This window comes from Vigna umbellata, chromosome 5 (genome assembly GCF_029865625.1).
Source record: "Vigna umbellata cultivar VRB3 chromosome 5, Vumbellata_1.0, whole genome shotgun sequence".
Lineage (NCBI taxonomy): Eukaryota > Viridiplantae > Streptophyta > Magnoliopsida > Fabales > Fabaceae > Vigna > Vigna umbellata.
In genome coordinates, this window is record NC_142169.1 from 68,471,193 (window position 1) to 68,494,727 (window position 23,535).

The window sequence follows — 23,535 nt, forward strand, 5'->3', positions numbered from 1 at the left end:
TTAGAAATGATTTTCCTTTTCTAATCTATTAGTAATTACGAAATATATGCGACCTATACGGAATGAACTCTTTCAAAATAAGTTTTTTTCTTGAAGGGAAAATCTTTCCGATCGCCAGAAGAAAAAGTTTTACTCTTAAGAGTCACTTAGGTTATTCCATTTATATGATCTAATTGTAAAATTTAAATTCAAAATCAGAACAGTGCTAGACGACTGACAATGTTAAGTCTTAAATATCGTTGATTCAGTGGCAATGTCGTGTTCTGTTAGAGTAGGTTGCACTACATATGAACAGAATGTACAGCAAACGATAGACAGGCAAAACATCAGATAATCCTCTAATACTAATCTACAGAGACTCAATCTGTGTTGCGGCAAAATTTCAAGGCAACAATCCGACTCCTTCCCTAATAGATCGTGTCATGGAGTGTCACTGAAAGAAAACTAAACCTGCTTTTACGTTTTCACATAGCAATACCTGAAAATAAAAACACAAATTTGAATTAGAATTAAAAAGAATTCTATGAAGTACAAATATGAGTATTAAGGCTATGGTGAAAAAAAGATAGTCTGCAGATTGTCTTTAGGTAATGTGAAAGACATGTGCATATTTTATCCAAATTTCACAAATATTTGCAGCATGCAAAAAAAAAAAACACTTTATAGTAATTAGCGAAGAGAGAACTTGGATGACCCAAAATGGACAACTTTTGACACACTCAATAGAACATTGATCTTGTTAAAACAATAAACGCGTGATCCATCAATTATTTAAAGAGTTACATGGATGCTCCTTTAAAATTGTATTGTAATTGAGTCAAGAAACAATTGTTCTGTTTTTTATGTGTACATACACGAGATTATCTGTGGGCATCCATTTGCCACGGCATACAACGAACTTTGACTTGCCATTAGTGGTTGGTCTTCAATCTTGTGTTAGAAACTGGTAACTTGTACTGGTTCACTATCCATGTTGATGCTACTACCTGGGAATATACAGAAACACATCTCAGCAACTCGGCATAGTAGCCCTTTTGATTTAGGTCGACCTGCACATGCATCGAATGCATGGGTTAACTCAATAGCAAACTGTTTCAAGCATCAACTTCCGAATCTCTATACACCAGGGTAAATCATAGTTTACGGGGTAAACTCAGCTTCAGTGTTACTAATTACTCAGCAACTACAAACACCCTGGTGTCTTCATATTCAGTATGGACTAAAATATTATAAAGAAAAAAAACATGATGTAAGTTACCTCCAATCACCACCTTAAACAGACTTCTTGCCACTAACTATTCGAGATATCTGGAGACCTCTGCTGAAAGCTTCATTAAAGAGAATTCTAGTTTGCATAGATTGAAATCCAGGTAACCATGAGAATATAGCCATTGGAGCCATAACAATTATGCCAAACAACAAATCATACAGACGAGCCAGGGAAACAACAGTCTCCCACACTTTAGTTGTCTGTAAAAATGGCCTAAGCACCTGGGCTATTAAAATCATTCCCCATCCTGTTGGAACGAATGCCAACAAGCTTGATAGGAGATCAACAAATTTTAAATGAGCGAATTCCAGTAGGAGGACAAGTACAAGAACTGTGACTAGAATCACAAGAAGCTGAACTGATCGATAATAGATGTGCTCCTTTGTAGCATATTTATCTCGGGCATATGCTATGGTAATATAAATGGCAACAATCACAACCATGACTATCCAAGACAACAAGTAAACAGCTATACTAGTATTTCCCCCTGCAATACCTAGCTGATAAACAATGCCATACTGAAAGAAAAAGAATCGAAGGTCTAAAATGATTTCTAACAGCTTTCCCCATATACCGGTTGTTTTTAAATGGTCTTGCTCCTCGTACCACCATGTTTCCCAGCTATGTTCTGCCTTTTTGAAGGGCCCACCCGGATACCATATCCAATTCATAAAATCTTCAAAGTCGTATACAGTCTTCAACCAATCAAATCCAGAGGGGTTAAAGACAAAAGGAGACATTATCCATGCAACGACAAGAAACCAGCTTGAAATTGTCATAACTATGTACACAAAAGTATCCTTAGCCAAGGGACTATGAGCAGCATACACAATTAAAATAACCCCAAGTTCAATACCCTTCACAAAATGGCTTCGAGCATATAGTCTATAGTTCTCAGCAAAAGACTTGTGTGCCACAACGAAACCACGGCCAGTGGCTCGGTACTTAGCACCACCATGAAGTATAGTCCGACCAAAGAAATGCGTGCGAGTTCCCAAAGAGAATGTGTAAAATAGTGATGCAAGCTGCAATTGCATCGTCAAGAAGTCCCAAATAGCTGGAAGGAAACCGTGCTCCAGAGAGTTTTCAACAATCATTGGGAGTGCAGTGAAAATACCAATCTGGATTGCAAACTGCTGATTTAGGACTGCACCAAGGGCTTCATTGTTTGTAGCATTATCCGAGGCTGCACCCTCAATTCCACTAAGAGCCATATAAAGACGGCCCCAGAGGAAGGCATAAACCATTAGTACAGTAACCATTGAGTTAAAATAAAATCCTATGGTTGTGTAGAACACTGAAAGCATGCGAAAGAAGTCTAATCTATGGCCTAGACGGTACACATCTCGGCTCAGGATCTGCTCACCGTTGCCACTAGAAATCTTGGCCTCAAACATGGATATTTGATTCAAACCAACATCTCTTCCTTTGCCTACCTGTATATATTCGTGATGTGTAACATTGCCACCTCGCAGGGTACAATTGAAACCAGCAAAAATATCTTCACTGATATTGATCACTCTGGAGGCCTTGCTAACTCCACCGCGACCCAAGAACCAGAATCTGTCAAACACATCTGGATGGCCATAGTGCATTCGTACTTTCAAAGGGTTTGCCAGAACACGCTGACCTAGTGTCACAAAGCTTGTCTCTTGAGCTGACATGAACCATGCAAGCGACGAAACCGATCCTGTGAAGATATTTTCACGGACCCCTAAAATGGTTGGTTTGCTAATACCATAGTTCGTATTGAACTCCTCTAGCAGATTCCGCATTTTGAGAGCTTCCTCAAAATAATTGTCTTGATTCATATCAATGGTCTGAACTGCATCACCCCGTGTAAAGATTATGGCATGATTCTGATTTTCTGGTTTCCCTTCTCCAAGCTTTAAAGGACCGGGCAACCGGATCCGATAAATCTCAACCTCACGCCGTAACTGCTGATCATACTTCACAAGAACAGAGTAATATTCAGTCCCCTCCCTCCCTAAAGAAACCTCATCAACATAAGCCACTCTAAGGGCCTCATTATTTTGCATCAAATAAAATATCTCATCAGCACGGGGATTCTTGTCTGCCTTGTGGTGCCCATACATCTGGCATGCCACCACATACGAAAACTTCATCAGTGCACTACCATATTCATGTCCCTTGAATAGCATGGACACACTGCTATCTGCCGTCCTGAGATTTGTCCGTAAAGATGAAGGCCCATTTGCAGATTGGCCATTTAAGCTGCTGTTTTGGTTTGTTGAACCATGTGAAACAGTATGTTCTGATTCTGGTCTCACGTCCATTTCAGAGGCGGAGTCAAGGAACGCTAGCGTCTTAAGGGCTCGATAATAATACATCATTCCCCTAACTGTGCGAGACAAAGTTTGACCTCTATGAGATACCCAAAGGCGGAGATCCCTGACCTTTTCTGTGGTCCAGATATCATCCTCATCTTTCAATCCTTGTCTTTGCATCCTTTCCATAAAATTTTTCCATTCATCTTCATATATCTTTTGCAGATAAAATAAGGTAGTAATACCATCCTCATTCTCCTTTCGGAGAGACTCTTTGCTATACAAAACTTCCTCATCATAGTATGGGGTCAAAACACTGAAAGCCATCATTTTCTCAACCTGGGGAGCACGGGGCATGTTCATAAACAAAGAATTGGTAAAGAAGGCAATTCTTCGCCTTGCCTCAAGATTCAATGGGACATTGTGCATCGAGTCTCTAGAAGTAAGAATTGTATCCAATCGTCTGAGCTGCTCAGAAAAGACTGCATCTCCAGCATCAGGAAAAGTTATAGCATTCTCAAAGAGCAGTCCTTCATTAGTTGTTGAACTTTGTCGTGCCAGACCATCCTGACGTAGCTGGTAGATGGTCTTCTTCACCTTTGGGAATTCTCGAACAAATAATTCATACAAAGCTTGCAATAAATTTACAGCCTTATTCATGTCTCTATCTGGTTGTATCAAAAGGTGAACAAATTCACTCACCTTAGCATGTATCTGAGGTAGCCGAGACATCTTGTATGCTTCTGTTAATTTCCCCATCTGAATGTAGTGGTCTATGACCCTGAATATATTAGTCACAATGTAATACTCTTCTTTTCTAGCTTTAAGAACCATGAGGAACAAATATTTGATACTGTCATAAGCTTCAATAACTGCACACCGACGATACTCATTCTTGCATATTTTCAACCAGAGAGACGAGTCAGATTCATTTTCTAGCTCTTTAGCTTGACTGACAGCAAGCAGTAGCTCATTGCAGAGAAGGGCACATGGCCATCGAATAACTCCAATATTCCAGCAATTTGGCGGCAGTTTCAAGAGCTCAAGTTCTCGATAGCTGATGATATCTTCCTCCCTAAAAGTTATCATAATCTCATTCCATATTAAGGCAAATCTAGTCGCATCCACTTGGCTTGATTCAATCTTTTTGAAGGGCTGACCAAGTCCGTATCGCAGTTTCAACCTATGGATGGCTTCGTAAAGCTTCTTTAACAGTGTAGGTTGTGAAGTTAGCAGTTTCTCCTCCGGCATCAGATTGAATTGCATAGCACTGGCAAAGAACTGAAATCTAAGTCTGAGTTGTGTTATATTCCGAATTTCACCCAAATGCGAGAACAGACCAATTATTGCACCGTAAAAGGCAGAGAAAATCGAATACCATATTTGCAAATCCATGAAGTATACTAGCACGACTGGCAACCACAGCAAGACAACTGCTACCCTGTTGGTGTTGTTGAAAAACTCATGCCATTTGTAAGAAATGTTTCTAAGATTCAAAAGAGCCTTTGTTGGAGCAACTAGAGGTTTGATCTGAACAAAATAACTGAATGAGAACTTCGAAGCTAATACTGCTACCCAGAATACAGTATACTTAACATTATCTACAAGTGATTGTCCCACACCCCGGCCCACGAAAATCCGAGTATGAAACCACCACGTCAACAAATAAACTATGCTCCAGTCTGATTCCGCAATGGCGTTCCGCAACCAGGGTACCAAGAACAGCACCAATGCCAACAACTCGGGGATAAGAAAGAAAAGGACAACTTTAAGAAATGTAATAATCCTCTGATTGGCTGCATCAGACCAGATTGAACTCGAACCCTTCTCGATCCAAATCATTCCATAAAAGACCGAAAACAAAACAGTCCACGTTATGGCAACCATGCTCTTCAGCGCCATCCTCACTCCAAGCCAAGTGGTCTCTCTAGTAACCAAGCTATACTGTGTCCCGGCATCAAGCACAGATTGAAGCAACCTCAGAGCACTCCAAGTGATAAACACAGTCAACATCTTCACCTGCACATCCCTTCTCTCCAAGGCCTGCCAAGGATAATTCGTACCCTCCCAAGAGACAATAATCGCTGCCTGAAAGAACAAAATCAGCATCACCCAAAGCCTATCAAAACTCTTGTAAACATTCCAAAACGACCTCTGCTCCACAAAACCAGTCTTGCCTACGCGCTTCTCCTTCGGAGTAGTCCCGAAGAAATTACTCTCAAAATTCAAAGGCCACCCCAGCCTCTTCAAACACCTCCTACTCCAAAAATACTCATTAATGTCATCATAATTTCTCCATGCAGAGTGCGGAGCCTTTCCATTTCTGCTACTATCAACTTCAACTTTAATAGTATTATAAATTGGCATAATTACAGACTTCAAGAACCCTAATTCACCAGAAACCGTAGGCATAGAAGGACGACCAGTATCAGGATCGATGTGTTCATCGATAACATGATTAACTTCCTTCGCCATGAAATGGTAAATATAACATATACACTCGGGAGTGAAACGAAGGTTACCGGCCTCTCCCCAAACCAGAAGGTACAGCGCAACGTACACCAACTCGCGGCGGAGATCGGTCGGGTCGCGACGGCTTGAGAGCAGCACGTTTGACTTCAGGCCGAGGAACGAGCACCACGAAGAGTAGTTGTGTAGCAGTTTCTTCCGAAAGCGCCGCAGCACGCCAGCGTCGAGCGCGTCAACGATCGCTGGCGGTGGCTCGAGGCGCATCTGCGAGTTCGCGAGGTGGAGAACCAGGTGCTCCCTCTGGTTTCGAGCGTTGTCTATTTGGAACCCGAACAGCAAGCGGAGCCAGTCCAGAAGGTCCATCTCCGGCTCCCACCGCATGAACTGATGTTTCGGGAGGTCTCCGACGGCGCGTACCGCCGCCGCAGCGGCGCGTACCTCTGGATATCGGAGCGACGGGTGGTCGTTCCAGAGGTCGTGTACGGGAATAATGTTGTAGACAGAGTTTAACGGCGGAAGGTTCCCAGCGCCACCGCGCGCGGCGACCGGACGCTGTCTTCTACTCATGGTGACAGAAGCGGAAATGAAAACGACGGAGTTGAGATTAAACGGTTAGTCACTTACTGAACCGTTTTCAGAGGCATTTAGTTCCTTGAGGTAATCGCGTTTTATTGCTTTGACTTCCATTTGCTCTTCAATTTCTCGTTGGGTTTTGCAACGGAAGAAGTAGGTTCGGTTTCAGTTTGAGTACACTCCGAGAAGTTGGAGCGTGGAGGAGATACAAACGTAGACGAGAAAGAACTGAAACTTTTAATCTCAGTGCTTGTCTTTTTGGCTCTACGCGATTTGGAGCATCGTGTGGCGCACGCCCCAATGACAGTGCTTTTAACGGCGGATTCAAATTTCTGACCCACAGTACTAAGTTGTGCATAATATAGTATGCAGTTAATTGCCATGAAACGACGCGCCTGGCTCTTGTGGGTCCCACACTGCGTTCGGGTCCCTTTTTGTGATGATAATGGGCGATGGCTGTGATGTGCCCCACGTGGATTTTGAATTTATCTGGATTCTAGTAAAACGACACGGCTGTGAGAATCTCTGCTTGCAACTTTTTTTATTGAGATGATGGCTAAGAATGTATTACTATCTGTGTTCTACAACGTGGCACGTGCAGCACGTGCACTGGTTTTAGCTCAAATGGATTATGCTGTGTCCCTTGTCACTGAAAAATGGTATTCCCACTTTCTTTCATTTCCTTTATGACAATCATTTATTACAACTTTGGTCTTAATCAGAATCAAAAGTAATAGAATAACATTTGCCATTTTCTAATTAAGAATATTGTTTTCATTCTTATTAAGTTTTATTCTTTCTGTAACTGAGGACCTACCACATCTCACTTAATCATAAGCTAAAAAAGTTAAACTATGTACATCTCTTCAGCTGTTACAAGTATCTGAGTCCGAATTTGGAAATTCTTTAGATGGAATATCACACACTATTAGCAAGACTTTAAAAAAATATGCAATCAACCAATTATAAATTAGCAACTATCTTAGAAACTTGTTACTATATTAACGCATCCTTAATCCGGACACTGTTGTGTGAAATGCGATTAGGGCATACAAACCAAACAATGATAGTGTTCCATTCCTAGGGCCAAAGTTGCTCTTGTCTTTCTTGTAATGCCCATAATGCAAATAAGATATTAACAAACGTTATCTTGAGTTGGCCCACATGATCCAATTTAAAGTTGCACACATTGAATACCGTTTGATTGAATAACAAACATTACAGCTGCGTACGCAACCATAGGATGTAGTCCCCCACATACACATTAATTCAATCTAAAAGGGCTGTGTCTGCTGATTTTACCTTAGCCGCACGCCAATATTAATCACCACCCATGTTTATTCTCATACCGCCACGACACGTTATAAATAAATAGTGAAGAAATTCAATCATTGCAAATATCACCCACATCAATAAATCTTCATTATTAACCCTACTGCAACACAAACATTGCTTGCAGTTCAACATTCATTCTGATCCCCACACAAGATATCTTTATACAACCATAAAACATAAATCTTCATGTAAAATAAATTATAGAGCATTGAACAGTGCTCCTCGTAAAAATATTTTGAGTTTCCTAGACTTGCACATCGTGACATCAAATAATATTTATTGAAAATGAGGAGATTGAATATACTCCATACATACAACGAAGGTTGGAAATCACGTAATTAGTTTTCTCAAATTATACTCAAGTTCTCCATTCCTATATGTCTATGTATCAAAGGAAGAGAGGGCTGTGTGAAAATTCAAACCCCCTGCTATAAAATCAGCCTTCTTCCTGGTTGGACCCACCCACTTGCCAAAGATTCGGACTTTCACATGATTAAAACTAAAAATTCCACATCAGATCTTCACTGTTGTTGTTCCATGGTAAATTCCAGTTACCCATAAAAATGGCAAGTGTTGTCTTCGCATGTAGGTTGAACTAACCAGGATAGACATGATCACTGTACATGTGAGCAGTCATATTTAAACCCTTAAGCATTGCTTCTCCTCTGACATTGAAGTTGAAGACACATAATCCGCCATTGTTGATATCAATTGAACGAAACCTGAACATTATGAACAATGTTAACTGCAAGATATGTTAGATTATCAGAATGTTGCCTTCATGCTGCACATGCAAGAGGTCTTGACATTTCAAGAAAGATATTCAAATTTAAAGTTAAAAAGAAGCGATAAGCTTCAAACTTTCAATCAATCATTTATTTGTTATCACGACAATGATTAACAAAATGGATGGGAAATATTTGGTAATATATCTTTACGTGCTTGAACGAAGTGGGGTTTCATAGATGGAACCTACAAAGAACTGAAAAGGATGCACCTGAGAATGAAGATTGTGGCCAGTCCAATCCATGATCATGTCCTGGATATTAAACATGATTGAACCAAACTTGCATTACACTATGATGTATGTGGAAAACGCAAAAGACCTAGGGGAAGATATTAAAGAACATTTTTCAGTTGTAAATGGGCCAAGAATCCAAAACCTTTAAGGCGGAATTGGCAGATTGCAAACAATGGGGATCGAGCATGGTAGCCCACTGTGGCGAACTGGAAACATTGTGGGATAATTGGTCAATTATGAGAAAATCCTGCAGTGCACGTGTAGTGGATGCAAATGTGGTGTGGTGTCCAAACTCGAAAAAGAGAGTAGGAGAAGGTCCATCAGTTCCTGATGATGGGGCTTGATGATGCCAGCTATGGATCAGTGTGGTCAAGTGTGTTGCCAACAGATCCCTTGCCTTCTTGAATTGAACCATGTAATTATTGTTCAGAGGAGAGAACGAAAACCATAACAAGATTCAAGGAGAAAAAGGGAATGGATCGTGGGTCTTGCAGTGCAAGCGGATCTAAAAGCAAGGGCCGAAGAGAGGAAAAAGATAATACACTGGTGTGTTCTCACTGTGGAAAACAAGACATGATGCAAATGGGTGTTCTAAAATTATTGGATATCCAGATTGGTGGGGTGATTGCCCATGAACTATAGCAGGAAGCAATGAACCAAGACAAGAACAACTGGACAAAAGGTAAATAAAGTGTAGCACACCTTAATGTGACTCAAGTTTTTGGAGGAAGCTGCAATACCCCCGCATGAAAGAAGGGACACATAAGACACCCGGATAGAGCATGGAGCAATGACAAACGTTTGATGACCATGGTAAAATCACATGATACAAGCAAGACTAAGAAAATGACTGGTACAAAAGCCTGTGGTTGATGGAAGGTAGATAGTGGTACATCTAATTGTACAACAGGAGATTGGATAACTTGTCTCAAAAGTTATACAAGATTGTCCAGTGGTATTGCCCCGATGGAAAAATAGTGTTGGCAAATAAAGAATGTATAATACAACTTGATGAAGGATTTGAACCTCAAAATGTCTTATATGTGCCAAAATTGAAATGCAACCTGATATATGTGTCACCGTTAACAGATGAAGCACAATGTGTGACAATGTTTACTGATAAACTGTATACGGCGCAGGTCCTCTCTTCGAGGATGCTGATTAGAGTGTGTGAATGAAAAGATGAGTTCTATGTATATTGTGGTCAACAGCAATACCATAATAATATTACCAATGAACTCATCAAGCCTAACAAAAGTCATCAAAGCTGAAAGCTTAACTAGAAGAATAGCCAGTAAAATCAAAATCAGAAGTACATTTTTCACAAAGTATGCCGAAGATCAGTTTAAATATTTTAATTTCATAATCAACACTTGACATATCAAGCAAGCTATACATGACTGAGAATCAATATCAACACAGTATTGACAGTGCGGAGATTTTTATATTGCCATCAAATCACTGACCATTGTTATGTATAGCAATTAAGTTTGTTGACTTTTATAATAATTATTTAAAAGTCATACTGAAGATTTTTTTATTGGTTAATAACTAGTAACAGTGCATGTTATTTGAACTAAAAGTACATTTTTTATTAAACGGGTCCAAGATCAGTTTAAATATTTAATTGCATAGCCAACATTACCTCTCTGGGTCAAGGCCTAAAGCAGTGCAAATTAATGCCCTCAATATAGATTTGTGAGTCACAACCAGAAAGCTTTCACCCTGAGGAATAAGATAAATATTGTACTTCACTTCCAAATCATTAGTAGCCAAACAATGTATCAGCAACAAAGAAATCTTACAGGCGACAATAACATTTCCTTCCAACAATCTCTTGCAGTTATCCACAGATCTCGTGCAGGATATCTACCATTCATGATGAAATTGGCTGGATCTTCTCTCCAAATTGTATACTCTTTGGGATATATTCGCTTAGCATCCACTGCCTCCAAATGAGGAACATACTGATTTAGTTTAATCATAAAGAATGGTGGGAATGATACAAATAGAAACGTGAGATAAAATGAAAACAATTTGAAAACTCGGTAGCATTAACTTTGACAAGTGCGAAGTTATTTTTCCTATAGAAAGAAACAAAAGTTAACAGTAAATAGTAATTATAGTAATCAACTGAAGTATCTCATGTTCTAAACAGTCATTTTACTCCTCTGAATTGAAAAGGTGTGCAAAATGACTAAGTAAAGGTGCATCCTCTTTTGATTTAAAGTGGCTTAAGTTTATGTAGGACTTCAATTTGATCAAGGATAGATATACTAATATTTTTACTTTCTCATTGCTTTAGACATGCCAAATCCATGTTCCTATAATATATAACTAAAACCACAAAATATTAAAAGATACTTTATCAGAATTTTCAAGTTGAGCCGAGGCAGTCTCACCATTTGTCATGCCTTCAAGATGATATAGAGGTATCTCTCGGAGAGAATCAAGATAAACCAATGGTTTTTCCCTGCCTTGCCATACAATTTCAGCAGTTTGCTACATGGAACAACTCAAACCATTTTAATAAAATGATGAGCGGTATTAGCCAGCAACATAAAAATTTTACTGGCGCTAACCTTGGCACGAGAGATTGGACTTGCAAAACACTGGTCAAAGTATATATTTTCCAAGGCTTTCTTGCACCTTTCTGCTTGCTCTTCTCCAACTTCAGTTAATACAGACAAATCTGAGCTTCCCTGAGTACATATGATCAATTTAATGACAGTGGATAGCAGACACAGTAAATGATGTTGAATGCAAAACATCTGAACTACAAACAAAAACTTCAGTCCTATAAAACAAGGAGCTCTCAGTACAGTTTAAATGATCAACAAGGCATTTCAGAATGAGAACATAAAAGAGAGAATAATCACCCATGCATTTACAAACCAAGCCCACTATTCCTTCAAACCTCAAAAAGCAAATAAATTAAAAGTAGAATGTGAACCTGAATCCTGCTTTCTGCATTCCAAGTGCTAAGACCGTGCCTTAAAAGAGTAACTTTCTTCGGTGAAGAGATTAACTCATTCGTTAGTGATGTTGTTGCTTTTGTGAAATCATATGCACCACCAGTTACAGAAGAATCAATTGTCGGAAGTTTATCTGCATGAAGGAAGCAGAAAATCAACTCTAATCAAGTTGGAGTAATGTCTAGAAAGTTTTCTGGGGATATTTTAGCCACACACTTAATATCCAAGAGAGTTATTGAAAGTTACGTCCAGAATCAAAGAGAAGTCAAATATTTAAAATGTTCATAACCACTTCTTGAGTCACATCTACCAAAACTAATATTTCCAATTGATGGTCTAGAGGTGGATCATTATCGCTATACTACGGTACATGAAGCCGGAATCCATCCTATTCCCACAAATCAAATGTCAATTAGCAAAGCAAAGTTTAGTCCTGGAATTTCTGTCCCAAATATTTAGTACCACAAACCACCATCAGGCAACATGTACGTCTCAACTATAAGTAACAAAAAATATTGTGAACTCAAATACAAACAAGATTTAACTATTTTTAACCCTACTTAATATATCATCCCAAAAATTCCCTCCAATTGATTGAGATTCTATTGCCAATATTGTTTTTACTCTTGATATCAAGTTCCAAGGAAGGATAATTTAGGAGAAAGGTTTATCTTTAAAAATAATTAATAGATTAAATGACATTAACTAACTTTCTTAATGAACATAAAGCTAGCTAAATATTCTTACATTTGGATGGTAAGACTACAAAACTAATAATATGATCATTCTGCATATTCCCCTGATAATAGTTTCTTGTCCCTCTCCTTCAGCCTCTTATGCCTCACATTGCTAGGCTTCTCAAGATGGCATGAGCCATTGCGTTATAAGCAAAACAAATCCAACTTGTAGAAATACAGAGAGAATAACTAAGCGAACGCCCCTCTTCCTAACCGCATACGACAAATTCAAGGACAGTTAGAGTTAAGGAAAAAAACAAGTAAACACGGACATCGGCTCTATATTATTATTCTTATCAGATAATAGAAATGCGACGAACACCCAAATAAACAAAAAAAAGTCAAAGGAAAATTTGAACTGAACCCGTTATACATTAGCAAGTATAAAACTTGGCAACGACCCGTCATTCTGTTTGGTGGGTTTTTAATGAATTAGTAAGTGGGCACGGTATAAGAAGTTGAAAACTCATAATTCCTTCACCTGGGGTAAGCTCTGTAGTAGTAGTAGAAGAAGAAGAAGAAGAAACTGAGGAGCGAATTCGGGAAAGAGGAAGAGCACGTGTCGAAGTTCGAAGTTGAGGGAGAAGTGGCCATGGCCGTGGGCTAGGGAAGGAAATAGAATTGGAAGGTGAGCACAGATGTGTGGTCGAGAAGATAATCCCTGAAGTGCCCATTTTCCCTCAACTGACACACAACGCAAGGCACGGAACGGTATATACTGTGAGTTTAAGGTTGTGGTTGTGGTTGTGGTTTCCTTTAGTGGATACTATTATAAATAAAATCCTGCGGTTGTACTCTATTCTCCACCGGTACTCCTTCAAGGTGTTGAAGGATCCGGCTTGGTTATTGCTAACTCCATCCCCAACAATTACTAATTGTACTCCCACTACTAAGAAAAATATTAAGATATCTTTCAGGATGTTACCATTACCTCGGAAAAAGAAGAAGAGAGAAAAAAATACTATAAAGAAAAAGAAAGGAGAAAAAAATGACAGGTTATTCAAGAAAGTTTTGGAAAACTTTCTAAAAAAAATCGTGAAAATATTTTGGAAAACTCATTTCAAATGACATAGTATACTTTCCAAAAGTTTTCTTCTGAAAATATTATTCTAGAAAGATTGTAACGTATTTTATTCATTTCGGAAATCTTGTTCTAAAAATTTCGAAAAACTTATTTCAGAAAACTTTTTAAATATAGAATTGAAGTCAGCCAACCAATTTGAAAATTAAGGGGTATACGAAGAAATTGTAGGAGTGAAGGAAGTAAAATCTAAGATTCGGCCTAAATACAATGTCTTTTGGAAAGCCCATGAATTTACCGCCCATATGCACCATCCTTTTAGAGACATATCTTTTAAATATGTTAAATTTTTTATTTTTGTTCTGAATTAAATTTTATTTAAAAAGAATAGGTCTACAATAAACTAATAATATGCTACATGTGCAACCAGTGTCATGGGTTGAAGCGGTGTTAGACATGGTATCTAGACTTTTGCTTTAATATAAAACATTTGAATTTATTTTTTGAGGAAAACTGAATTTATTTAGATAATTTTGTTATGATTTATTTGAATTACATTTTAAAATTAATTTTTTAGTATATTTTAAAAGTTATTTTTAAGTAATTTTATTTAAAAAAAAAATCTTTCACTTATTTAACTTTTGTTTAGTGGAAGTGCACCATTAGCCGCTCCTCTTCCCTATATAAGAGCACACCCTACCACATTTCTCATTTGCTGAACCCCAACCCAAATCCCCTTTGCTAGGGCTTTCACTGACCGTGTCTTCTTTCATTCTCTTTGATTCCAACGAAAACAACGAAACTTCAAAAGCTTAATTAAACGTTAATCTTTGGAGAGTGAGTGACAGAGAAGAAACATGGATTTGGAAGAGGAACAAGAGTACGATCAGCAAATGATGGAGGAAGACGACGACGAAGACGATATCACGCAAGAGGATGCGTGGGCTGTTATCTCCGCCTACTTCGAAGAGAAAGGCCTCGTTCGTCAGCAACTCGATTCTTTCGACGAGTTCATCCAAAACACTATGCAGGAAATCGTCGACGAATCCGCCGACATAGAAATTCGACCCGAGTCGCAGCATAATCCCGGTCACCAATCTGATTTCGCCGAGGTGCCTTTAGTTCTGTTTTACCTTCCTACTGCTGTTCTCTCTTCTACTCTGCACTGTTTTTAACTTAACGAGTTGGCTGCGTTTTTCGCAGACTATTTACAGAATCAGCTTTGGCCAGATTTACTTGAGTAAGCCCATGATGACGGAGTCTGATGGAGAAACCGCCACGTTGTTTCCCAAGGCTGCTAGGTTAAGGAACCTCACCTATTCAGCTCCTTTGTATGTTGATGTCTCCAAGAGGGTCATCAAGAAGGGGCACGATGGTGAAGAAGTCACCGAGACTCAAGATTTCACTAAAGTTTTCATTGGCAAGGTGTATCTCTTGATTCTTCTGGATAAGGCTAAGTTTAGTTTTGTTATCAATTCTTAAACCCAATGACTAATTAGTGATAACTCATGTTTTTTTATTGTTGTTATTTGTAGGTTCCTATAATGCTTCGGTCTAGTTATTGCACGTTGTACCAAAATTCGGAGAAGGATTTGACTGAACTTGGAGAGTGTCCATATGATCAAGGCGGGTATTTCATTATTAATGGGAGTGAGAAGGTTCTGATTGCTCAGGAGAAGATGAGCACCAACCATGTCTATGTGTTCAAGAAGAGGCAGCCGAACAAGTATGCCTTTGTGGCTGAAGTTCGTTCAATGGCTGAGTCTCAGAACAGACCGCCTAGTACTATGTTTGTGCGCATGCTCTCTCGGACTAGTTCCAAAGGGGTAATGATAATTCTGCAATGTGACTTTCCTTGGGGCAAGTTGTTTTTCATGGTTATGTGTTGTATGCAATGTCTGAGTTTATGATTTCCTCCTTCAGGGTTCTTCAGGACAATATATACGTGCCACACTTCCTTATATTCGAACTGAAATTCCCATCATTATTGTGTTTCGAGCGTTGGGGTTTGTTGCTGACAAAGATATACTCGAACATATATGCTACGATTTCTCAGATACTCAAATGATGGAATTGCTTCGTCCTTCCCTAGAAGAAGCGTTTGTTATTCAAAATCAACAAGTGGGTTATGCTAATTTTGAATATTACATGCTTGCAGCCACTGTGATCCTGCTTGTTAAGTTTAGAATTTATAATATTTTTTAAAGAGAACACTTTACTATCTCCCAGCCCATTTCAGTCTCTGACTTGTTTACTTGCTCGGGCTCAAACTATACGCTTTTCTTCTTTTTCCAATTTTTGTCATCCAACTTGGTGGAGCCTTCTGTTTCCATATTCTACCTTAAATACCTTCCTTTTAAATATATTACATTTATTTTTTTCTTACTGTACTTAATTTCATATTCTGTCATCTGATTTTGCAGTGGAATGTTTATTTTTTTTTAAATTCAGATATTTCAAACTTTTATTATTAGTGAAATATTGTGTCAATCGATAAGTTTTTCAATTATACTCCTCCATACTTGTAGATTTAACTCAATCTGAACTGCAGGTTGCACTTGACTACATTGGGAAAAGAGGTGCAACTGTTGGTGTAACTAAGGAAAAGAGAATCAAGTGAGTTGAATTAGATTTCTATATAACATGAGGATGATCTGTGTTCAACCTTTATATAGTTAGGGTAACACTTGTATCATAATCTGCAGGTATGCTAAGGAGATCCTCCAAAAGGAGATGCTCCCTCATGTGGGTGTTGGAGAATATTGTGAGACCAAGAAAGCATACTATTTTGGGTTAGTTTACTTTTCTTAGATCCTATGTTTTCATGTTGATGACTTAGTAAGTACTTATTACAATACCATTGTCCCACAGATATATCATTCACCGGCTACTTCTGTGTGCACTTGGGCGGAGGGCTGAGGATGATAGGGATCATTACGGCAACAAAAGGCTGGATCTGGCTGGCCCTCTACTTGGGGGCCTTTTTCGAATGGTTTGTATGTATAAACATTTATATAATTGATGCTAATTGTAAAAGAGGCTCTTGGTGCCTTGGCTTTGTAGTTGTGTTTTTTTTCTCTAATTAAAAGTGAAAATTGGTGAAGAGATGTAAATAACTACCATGATTAATAGGAATATTTTATAATAATTGGTGTAGTTGAAGGTTAGGTTTTAGAAATAATTGTTGGATGAACTTGTCCAAAAGATGTGTACATGGATACATATCCCCTTTATTATTAGTTTAGATTACCTAATTTTGTATGTCTTTTTACGTAGTTAGTAACTTTCTAATTAGTCAATTACAGGCTACTGTAACTTGTGATGCAGCTATTCAGAAAGCTAACGAGAGATGTCAGAGGATATGTACAGAAGGTTTGTGCCGACTCCAAGTTACATCTATTGCCGCATTCATTTTACGTTGCCTAAATCCTTGTACCCTGTGAATGTGTAGTGTGTTGATAATGGGAAAGATGTTAATCTACAATTTGCTATCAAAGCAAAAACCATTACAAGTGGACTTAAATATTCACTAGCTACCGGTAATTGGGGACAAGCAAATGCTGCAGGGACTAGAGCTGGAGTTTCACAGGTATGAATATAAATTATTGCATTATGATTCAAGTAAAAACTGTTTTGCTATATCTTCCATAGAAGAAATGAGGCAGAGCATTTTGATATTGTGCTTCAGGTGCTGAATCGTTTAACTTTTGCATCAACTTTATCTCACTTGCGAAGACTAAATTCCCCAATAGGACGTGAAGGTAAAATTCCATGGCTATTCAAGCATTATCCATTCTTCAATCTTACCCTCCCCACTTGTGCATTGCTTGCATAAGTTAATATGTTTAAGGCAATATGGTGATGTACTCAGTTATTTATTTATATTCACTCAGGTTTTGCACTGTTGCAATATTGTTTATTTGTCTAAGTCAGTCATTTTTAACGTTTTCTTCCTTCCTCATTTTATCCCAGGGAAGTTGGCTAAACCAAGACAGCTGCATAATTCTCAATGGGGAATGATGTGTCCAGCAGAAACACCTGAAGGACAAGTGTGTATTTTGTTTTCCAAGCGTACTGCTATATTAATACTTGTTGTTAGGAACTCGTCTTTCTCTATGGTACTTATGAGTGTGATTGGGCTATATAGGCCTGTGGACTTGTGAAGAATCTGGCATTGATGGTCTACATAACCGTTGGTTCAGCAGCATATCCTATTCTGGAGTTTTTGGAAGAATGGGGCACTGAGAATTTCGAGGTTAATGGCTTTCCTGCAAAGTTATCTTGTTTACCTATATGATATCCATCTTTAAGTTTGTTTATCTTCCTTCCACATAGGAAATTTCTCCTGCGGTGATTCCCCAAGCTACTAAGATTTTTGTTAATGGTTGCTGGATGGGTATCCATCGTGACCCTGATATGTTGGTGAGAACTTTGAGGAAGTTGAGACGTCGGGTAATTATCATTTTGCTTTTTGATTTTGTTTGAGAACCGATTTCTTTTATTGTTTGAATGAATCTGTCAGTAAATGGAAAATAGTAGACAATTCTCATGTAGAGATGAATCACTTGACAGATGAGATACATGATGATGGTGCTTGATCTGAAAATCAAGAAGCATTATTTTCCATTTTACTATAATTGTAGCACTGCAATTTATTACTAACACCACCAGATCTGGCTGCTTATTATGAAATCCCACACATGTTTAAGGGTATTCATATTATATGTTTTTGCAGGTCATAGGATGGGTCAATTTTCAAATAGTTGCTTTCTTGATAACCTTATTATAGACCCATCTGAATAGTCATTGTTTATTGTTTTTTGGGATTTGATTGGTTCAAGTTGGTTAGATGTTGTAATGTTATTTTAATTATGGTGCAGTTTCAATGCCTGATGGGCTCTTCATGTGGTGCAGGTTGATGTTAATACTGAAGTTGGGGTTGTCAGAGATATCCGTCTTAAAGAACTGCGAATATATACCGATTATGGTCGCTGCAGTCGTCCTTTATTCATTGTGGATAAGCAAAGGCTTCTCATAAAGAAGAGGGATATTCATGCTTTACAACAGAGGGTGAGCCAGTAGTAACTATAGTTCTCTTAGGAGCTGATATTGTTTAAGTAAATTGCTTAACTTGCTATTCAATTGGTTCAGGAATCCCCTGAAGAGGGTGGATGGCATGATCTAGTGTCCAAGGGCTTTATAGAATATATTGACACGGAAGAAGAAGAGACTACAATGATTTCCATGACAATTAATGTTAGTACCATAATCCTTGTTTTGAAAAGTGTACCCTTTGTATACCTTAATGCAAATTAAGAGGTTATAAAGCAACAAAAAGTGATTATTGAATAAATGTTACAGGATCTTATTCAAGCTAGGCTCAACCCAGAAGAGGCTTATTCTGATACATACACTCATTGTGAAATCCACCCATCTCTGATTTTGGGTGTGTGTGCTTCTATCATACCATTTCCTGATCACAATCAGGTAAATATGGAGGTCTTGCTTTTTTGTACTCATTCTGATTAATACACACTATACATCTCACTTACCTTTGGTTGGTGTAATCAGTCCCCGCGTAATACTTATCAGTCTGCAATGGGAAAACAAGCAATGGGAATATATGTTACCAACTACCAGTTTCGAATGGTACTGTTTGCTTGTCTGTCATTGATGTTTGCTTGTTTGTTATTAATGTGTGCCTGCTTTTCTGTTTGTGTATTTGACTTGACACTGGATTTTACTTTATGGTTTTTGCTCCATTATGTAGGATACCTTGGCCTATGTTTTATATTATCCACAAAAGCCACTGGTTACTACAAGAGCCATGGAACATCTTCATTTCCGCCAACTCCCTGCTGGAATTGTAAATTCTTGCTTCTTTACTTATATATTATCATTATGTGGATAATTAAAAGATTATAACATCTTTATCCCTTGTGTATTAGAATGCCATTGTGGCCATATCCTGTTATTCTGGTTATAATCAAGAAGATTCTGTCATCATGAACCAATCATCAATAGACCGAGGATTCTTTCGATCTCTTTTTTTCCGATCATATAGGTATGTTTGCTGCCCATAATTAGACATTTTTTCTATTGGTATGTGTTTCTGATTTTTATGATATGCTGCATTCCTCACTTTTATAGAGATGAAGAGAAGAAGATGGGAACCCTAGTCAAAGAAGATTTTGGCCGACCAGACAGAACTAACACCATGGTTAGAAATTTTGCCTTGGTGGAGAATGATTCTTGTTTTGCAGGTTTTATTTGAAAAAATATTGGTTCGTTTTTGTGGTTTCTTACCAAGTTTCATGTCGCAGGGCATGAGACATGGTTCTTATGATAAGCTGGATGATGATGGTCTTGCACCACCGGTAAGCATATCTAAGTTTATGCTTTGTTGCCTGTCCCCTAGAAATTGAACAAGAACCAATTTATCGTTACGAAACAGGGAACAAGAGTATCTGGTGAGGATGTTATTATTGGAAAGACCACCCCAATATCTCAGGAAGAGGCACAGGGACAAGCTTTACGTTACACGAGGCGTGATCACAGCATAAGCTTACGTCACAGTGAAACTGGAATGGTTGATCAAGTATGTTTATCATATAATTTAGTGTTACATATTGAGTTGTGTGAATGCTTAATGATTGGAAGTGTTAAATTTTAATTTCTGAAAAATAAGGAGTTGTTCTTCCAAAATCTGTAGTTATGAGCATTTTTTCTTTCATTGGTGGATGATAATATTTCGTCTATTTTGTAGGTTCTGCTGACTACAAATGCTGATGGATTGAGATTTGTGAAAGTAAGAGTGAGATCTGTTCGCATACCACAGATTGGTGACAAATTCAGTAGTAGACATGGTCAGAAGGGGACAGTTGGTATGACTTATACACAAGAGGACATGCCCTGGACTGTGGAAGGCATCACCCCTGATATTATTGTCAATCCACATGCTATTCCATCCCGAATGACAATTGGTCAGCTTATTGAGTGTATCATGGGTAAGGTGGCTGCTCACATGGGAAAGGAAGGAGATGCAACTCCTTTCACAGATGTTACTGTAAGTAGCATTCTTCCATCCAAATTTCTCTCGTGTAACAGTAAATACTTGCTAGAAATTGGAAGTGCTCTCATAAGTAAGCTCCTTCCAGTGGCTCCTATCTGATCTTGTAACTGATGCATTTACATTATAATAACTATTTGACTGTGTTTTGTATTTGTGGTATGTATTGTGAGTAAGCTGTTATACATGAAGAGCATTCTGCTCAGAATCAAGCACTTTGCCGTTCACTATTTCACTACGAACCAAATGTGATTGATATGTATTGTCTATGTTTAAATTTGATTTTTTCTACCGTAAATCAGGTGGATAATATCAGCAAAGCTCTGCACAAATGTGGTTACCAAATGCGTGGTTTTGAGACTATGTACAATGGTCATACAGGGAGACGTCTGAGTGCAATGATTTTCCTTGGTCCTACATATTACCAAAGACTGAAGCATATGGTTGATGACAAGATCCATTCTCGTGGACGTGGTCCTGTGCAGATCCTCACAAGGCAACCTGCTGAGGGACGCTCACGCGATGGAGGTCTCCGATTTGGAGAGATGGAACGAGACTGCATGATTGCTCATGGAGCTGCTCACTTCCTAAAGGAGAGATTGTTTGATCAAAGTGATGCATACAGGGTCCATGTGTGTGAGCGCTGTGGGTTGATAGCCATTGCAAATCTCAAGAAGAATTCTTTCGAGTGCAGGGGGTGCAAGAACAAAACGGACATTGTTCAGGTGAATATGATCATTATCTTATCTGCTTGTATAGTCAAAGTCCAAGGTTTTCCTTGTATAGTCAAAGTCCAAGGTTTTCCTTGTGCTGAAATCTTTGGCTTTCTATTGTCCATACAGGTTTACATTCCTTACGCGTGTAAGTTGCTGTTCCAAGAGTTAATGGCTATGGCCATAGCGCCAAGAATGCTTACGAAGGAGATCAAATCTACAAAAGACCAAAAGAAGAAAGGAGCATGATTAACATGTTTGACATGAATCACTACTATTATATCCTGACTTTGAACATCTCGAGAATATGGAACGGAACGGAACGCTTATAATTTCTGAATATACCAATTTTATTTTATTCCATTTTCCAAATCTGAAATTAGAGACGTTGTTGAATTCTTTAAATTTCGTTGCAATCCTTGAGAGCTCTGTTGTATTGTATTTGTAACAACACGTCCTACAGCAGCAATATTTTAAGTTCAATTCTTATACAATTTAATGAAACAGAGACAATTTATTGATTTAAGTATTTTTTATTTACCACTTTTACTTTATATAAGTTCAATTCTGGTTCTATTTTTACTACATCGATGAGATACCTAATTATTCGTTATTTTTTTTACTGTTGAAGTCAAAGTCGTTATTTTTTTCTGTTGAAGCCAAGTTTCGGTTTTCTCTGTTGAAGTCAAGTATTACCTGAACTAAAGAAATACATTCTCCATCTAGCCGTTGCCTGCTGTATATAAACAAATTTATATTTTTTTTTCTTTGAAGAAATTTAAACAAAGAGATAGCATGGTTTCTACAAAATAGCACGATTATTAAATCGGTTGAAATTCATATCAAAAGTTTTTAGTATTAGTAATAATTAAGATAGTGCATTCCCCTATCTTAATATATAATTCTTTATCTGAGAAAATATTGTTTCAATTAAAAATAAAATAGATCCTTAATGAATAAATTTTGATGATAGGAAGTTCATTGAGTTTAATATAATTAGCTTCCAATTTATATCTTTTTGTTTTTTTATTATTTATACCTATATATTAAAACTCAATTAAAAATATATCAAATAAAAACTCAAATAAGTCAGAACAAAATTGCACAATATATTATATATAACTTTGACAATCTATAACCTAATGAGATACAAAATGAAAAAATAATATATCATATACCATCCAGAAAGAGGATAAGTCTCTACTAGAATGACGAAGGTATAAAAAATATTGTTTAAATTTCTAATGTTCTCTACTAAAAAGTCCAAATCTCACCAAGAGACATTGTCATATGAAGATGAACATATTTAAAATATGAGTTATATATATATATATATATATATATATATATATATATATATATATATATATATATATATATATATATATATATATATATATATATATTTTAAAGGTATGAGTTTTATATATACAAAGATGAACATATTTAAGGTATGAGTTTTATACATATCAAGATTAACATATTTAAAGTATGAGTTATATATATATATATATATATATATATATATATATATATATATATATATATATAAAAACTGAGACCTTTTTACATAAAATATATGGGTCTTACTTTTTCTTTCACATTATTTTTTTTTCATATGAACAATTTAATACTTAAATTTTTAATAAAATTATCAAATTTTATATATATTCCAATATTATTTTAAGAAAATAATATTTAAATTTAAATCAATTTTATAAAACTAATATATGAAACAAGATTGTATTAATGTAATTTAATTTTATGTTGAATTAGATACTTAAATTCTCTCTTTTACACTTATTTTTTTTAAATCACTTATATTCTTTGGAAATTATTTTATTGTTGGAAAAATTTTAATCGGTAGTCTGTATACCATCACATATCTCTATTCCTATTAAAATTATAATATTTCATATTTTTAAGTAAATCAACTAATTTTGTATTGCATGTATTTTTGTTGTATGATTTGTCACACAATATGAATTCATTCCTCAAAAAATCATTATAAGTTAACGGATAACATAATTATTTCATCTAAATTATTTAAAATTTCTCTTTTTA

General features: G+C 37.1%; 4 protein-coding genes and 1 non-coding gene across 5 annotated transcripts; 1 reads left to right on the forward strand and 4 right to left on the reverse strand.

Moving 5' to 3' along the window:
* Positions 1 to 206: 206 nt before the first annotated feature.
* Positions 207 to 6,902, reverse strand: LOC124842468 (callose synthase 11). The gene is made up of 3 exons (XM_047318958.2): positions 1,259 to 6,902; positions 855 to 1,049; positions 207 to 478 (listed from the first exon to the last, which is right to left on the reverse strand). Exon 1 carries the CDS (start codon positions 6,592 to 6,594, stop codon positions 1,273 to 1,275), a length of 5,322 nt encoding a protein of 1,773 aa, XP_047174914.1. The 5' UTR covers positions 6,595 to 6,902; the 3' UTR covers positions 207 to 478; positions 855 to 1,049; positions 1,259 to 1,272.
* LOC124842483 (small nucleolar RNA J33) lies at positions 3,557 to 3,635 on the reverse strand. Its single transcript, XR_007029186.1, has one exon. It is a non-coding gene; the product is annotated as a small nucleolar RNA J33 (small nucleolar RNA).
* Positions 6,903 to 8,107: 1,205 nt separating the features above from the next.
* On the reverse strand, positions 8,108 to 13,409 carry LOC124842476 (putative 2-carboxy-D-arabinitol-1-phosphatase). Its single transcript, XM_047318968.2, has 7 exons — positions 13,150 to 13,409; positions 11,910 to 12,064; positions 11,539 to 11,658; positions 11,359 to 11,458; positions 10,762 to 10,901; positions 10,602 to 10,681; positions 8,108 to 8,657 (listed from the first exon to the last, which is right to left on the reverse strand). Exons 1-7 carry the CDS (start codon positions 13,340 to 13,342, stop codon positions 8,531 to 8,533), a joined length of 915 nt encoding a protein of 304 aa, XP_047174924.1. The 5' UTR covers positions 13,343 to 13,409; the 3' UTR covers positions 8,108 to 8,530.
* Positions 8,664 to 10,595, reverse strand: LOC148198844 (uncharacterized). The gene is made up of 2 exons (XM_088116818.1): positions 9,099 to 10,595; positions 8,664 to 8,974 (listed from the first exon to the last, which is right to left on the reverse strand). Exons 1-2 carry the CDS (start codon positions 9,369 to 9,371, stop codon positions 8,870 to 8,872), a joined length of 378 nt encoding a protein of 125 aa, XP_087972944.1. The 5' UTR covers positions 9,372 to 10,595; the 3' UTR covers positions 8,664 to 8,869.
* Positions 13,410 to 14,392: 983 nt separating the features above from the next.
* Positions 14,393 to 21,997, forward strand: LOC124842480 (DNA-directed RNA polymerase II subunit RPB2). Its single transcript, XM_047318973.2, has 25 exons — positions 14,393 to 14,801; positions 14,893 to 15,114; positions 15,225 to 15,515; positions 15,613 to 15,810; positions 16,241 to 16,305; positions 16,395 to 16,481; positions 16,561 to 16,681; positions 17,017 to 17,061; positions 17,141 to 17,278; positions 17,378 to 17,450; positions 17,662 to 17,738; positions 17,837 to 17,944; positions 18,025 to 18,141; positions 18,604 to 18,759; positions 18,841 to 18,945; positions 19,051 to 19,176; positions 19,261 to 19,338; positions 19,460 to 19,555; positions 19,638 to 19,753; positions 19,840 to 19,909; positions 20,013 to 20,066; positions 20,144 to 20,287; positions 20,456 to 20,755; positions 21,061 to 21,483; positions 21,601 to 21,997. The coding sequence occupies exons 1-25, from the start codon at positions 14,547 to 14,549 to the stop codon at positions 21,718 to 21,720; spliced, it is 3,585 nt and encodes a 1,194-aa protein (XP_047174929.2). The 5' UTR covers positions 14,393 to 14,546; the 3' UTR covers positions 21,721 to 21,997.
* Positions 21,998 to 23,535: the final 1,538 nt, after the last annotated feature.

Bases quoted from the DNA above. Each gene is read 5' to 3' on its own strand.
- LOC124842468 (XM_047318958.2), bottom strand. From the start codon at position 6,594: ATGAGTAGAAGACAGCGTCCGGTCGCCGCGCGCGGTGGCGCTGGGAAC.
- LOC148198844 (XM_088116818.1), bottom strand. From the start codon at position 9,371: ATGGTTCAATTCAAGAAGGCAAGGGATCTGTTGGCAACACACTTGACC. The intron at 8,975-9,098 runs GTTTTGGATTCT...TTTAATATCCAG, and splicing joins CTGCCAATTCCGCCTTAAAG to GACATGATCATGGATTGGAC.
- LOC124842476 (XM_047318968.2), bottom strand. From the start codon at position 13,342: ATGGGCACTTCAGGGATTATCTTCTCGACCACACATCTGTGCTCACCT. The intron at 11,659-11,909 runs GTTCACATTCTA...ATATGTACTCAG, and splicing joins ATGCAGAAAGCAGGATTCAG to GGAAGCTCAGATTTGTCTGT. The intron at 10,902-11,358 runs GTGAGACTGCCT...ATTTGGAGGCAG, and splicing joins TCTTGAAGGCATGACAAATG to TGGATGCTAAGCGAATATAT.
- LOC124842480 (XM_047318973.2), top strand. From the start codon at position 14,547: ATGGATTTGGAAGAGGAACAAGAGTACGATCAGCAAATGATGGAGGAA. The intron at 14,802-14,892 runs GTGCCTTTAGTT...CGTTTTTCGCAG, and splicing joins ACCAATCTGATTTCGCCGAG to ACTATTTACAGAATCAGCTT. The intron at 18,760-18,840 runs GTGAGCCAGTAG...CAATTGGTTCAG, and splicing joins TTCATGCTTTACAACAGAGG to GAATCCCCTGAAGAGGGTGG.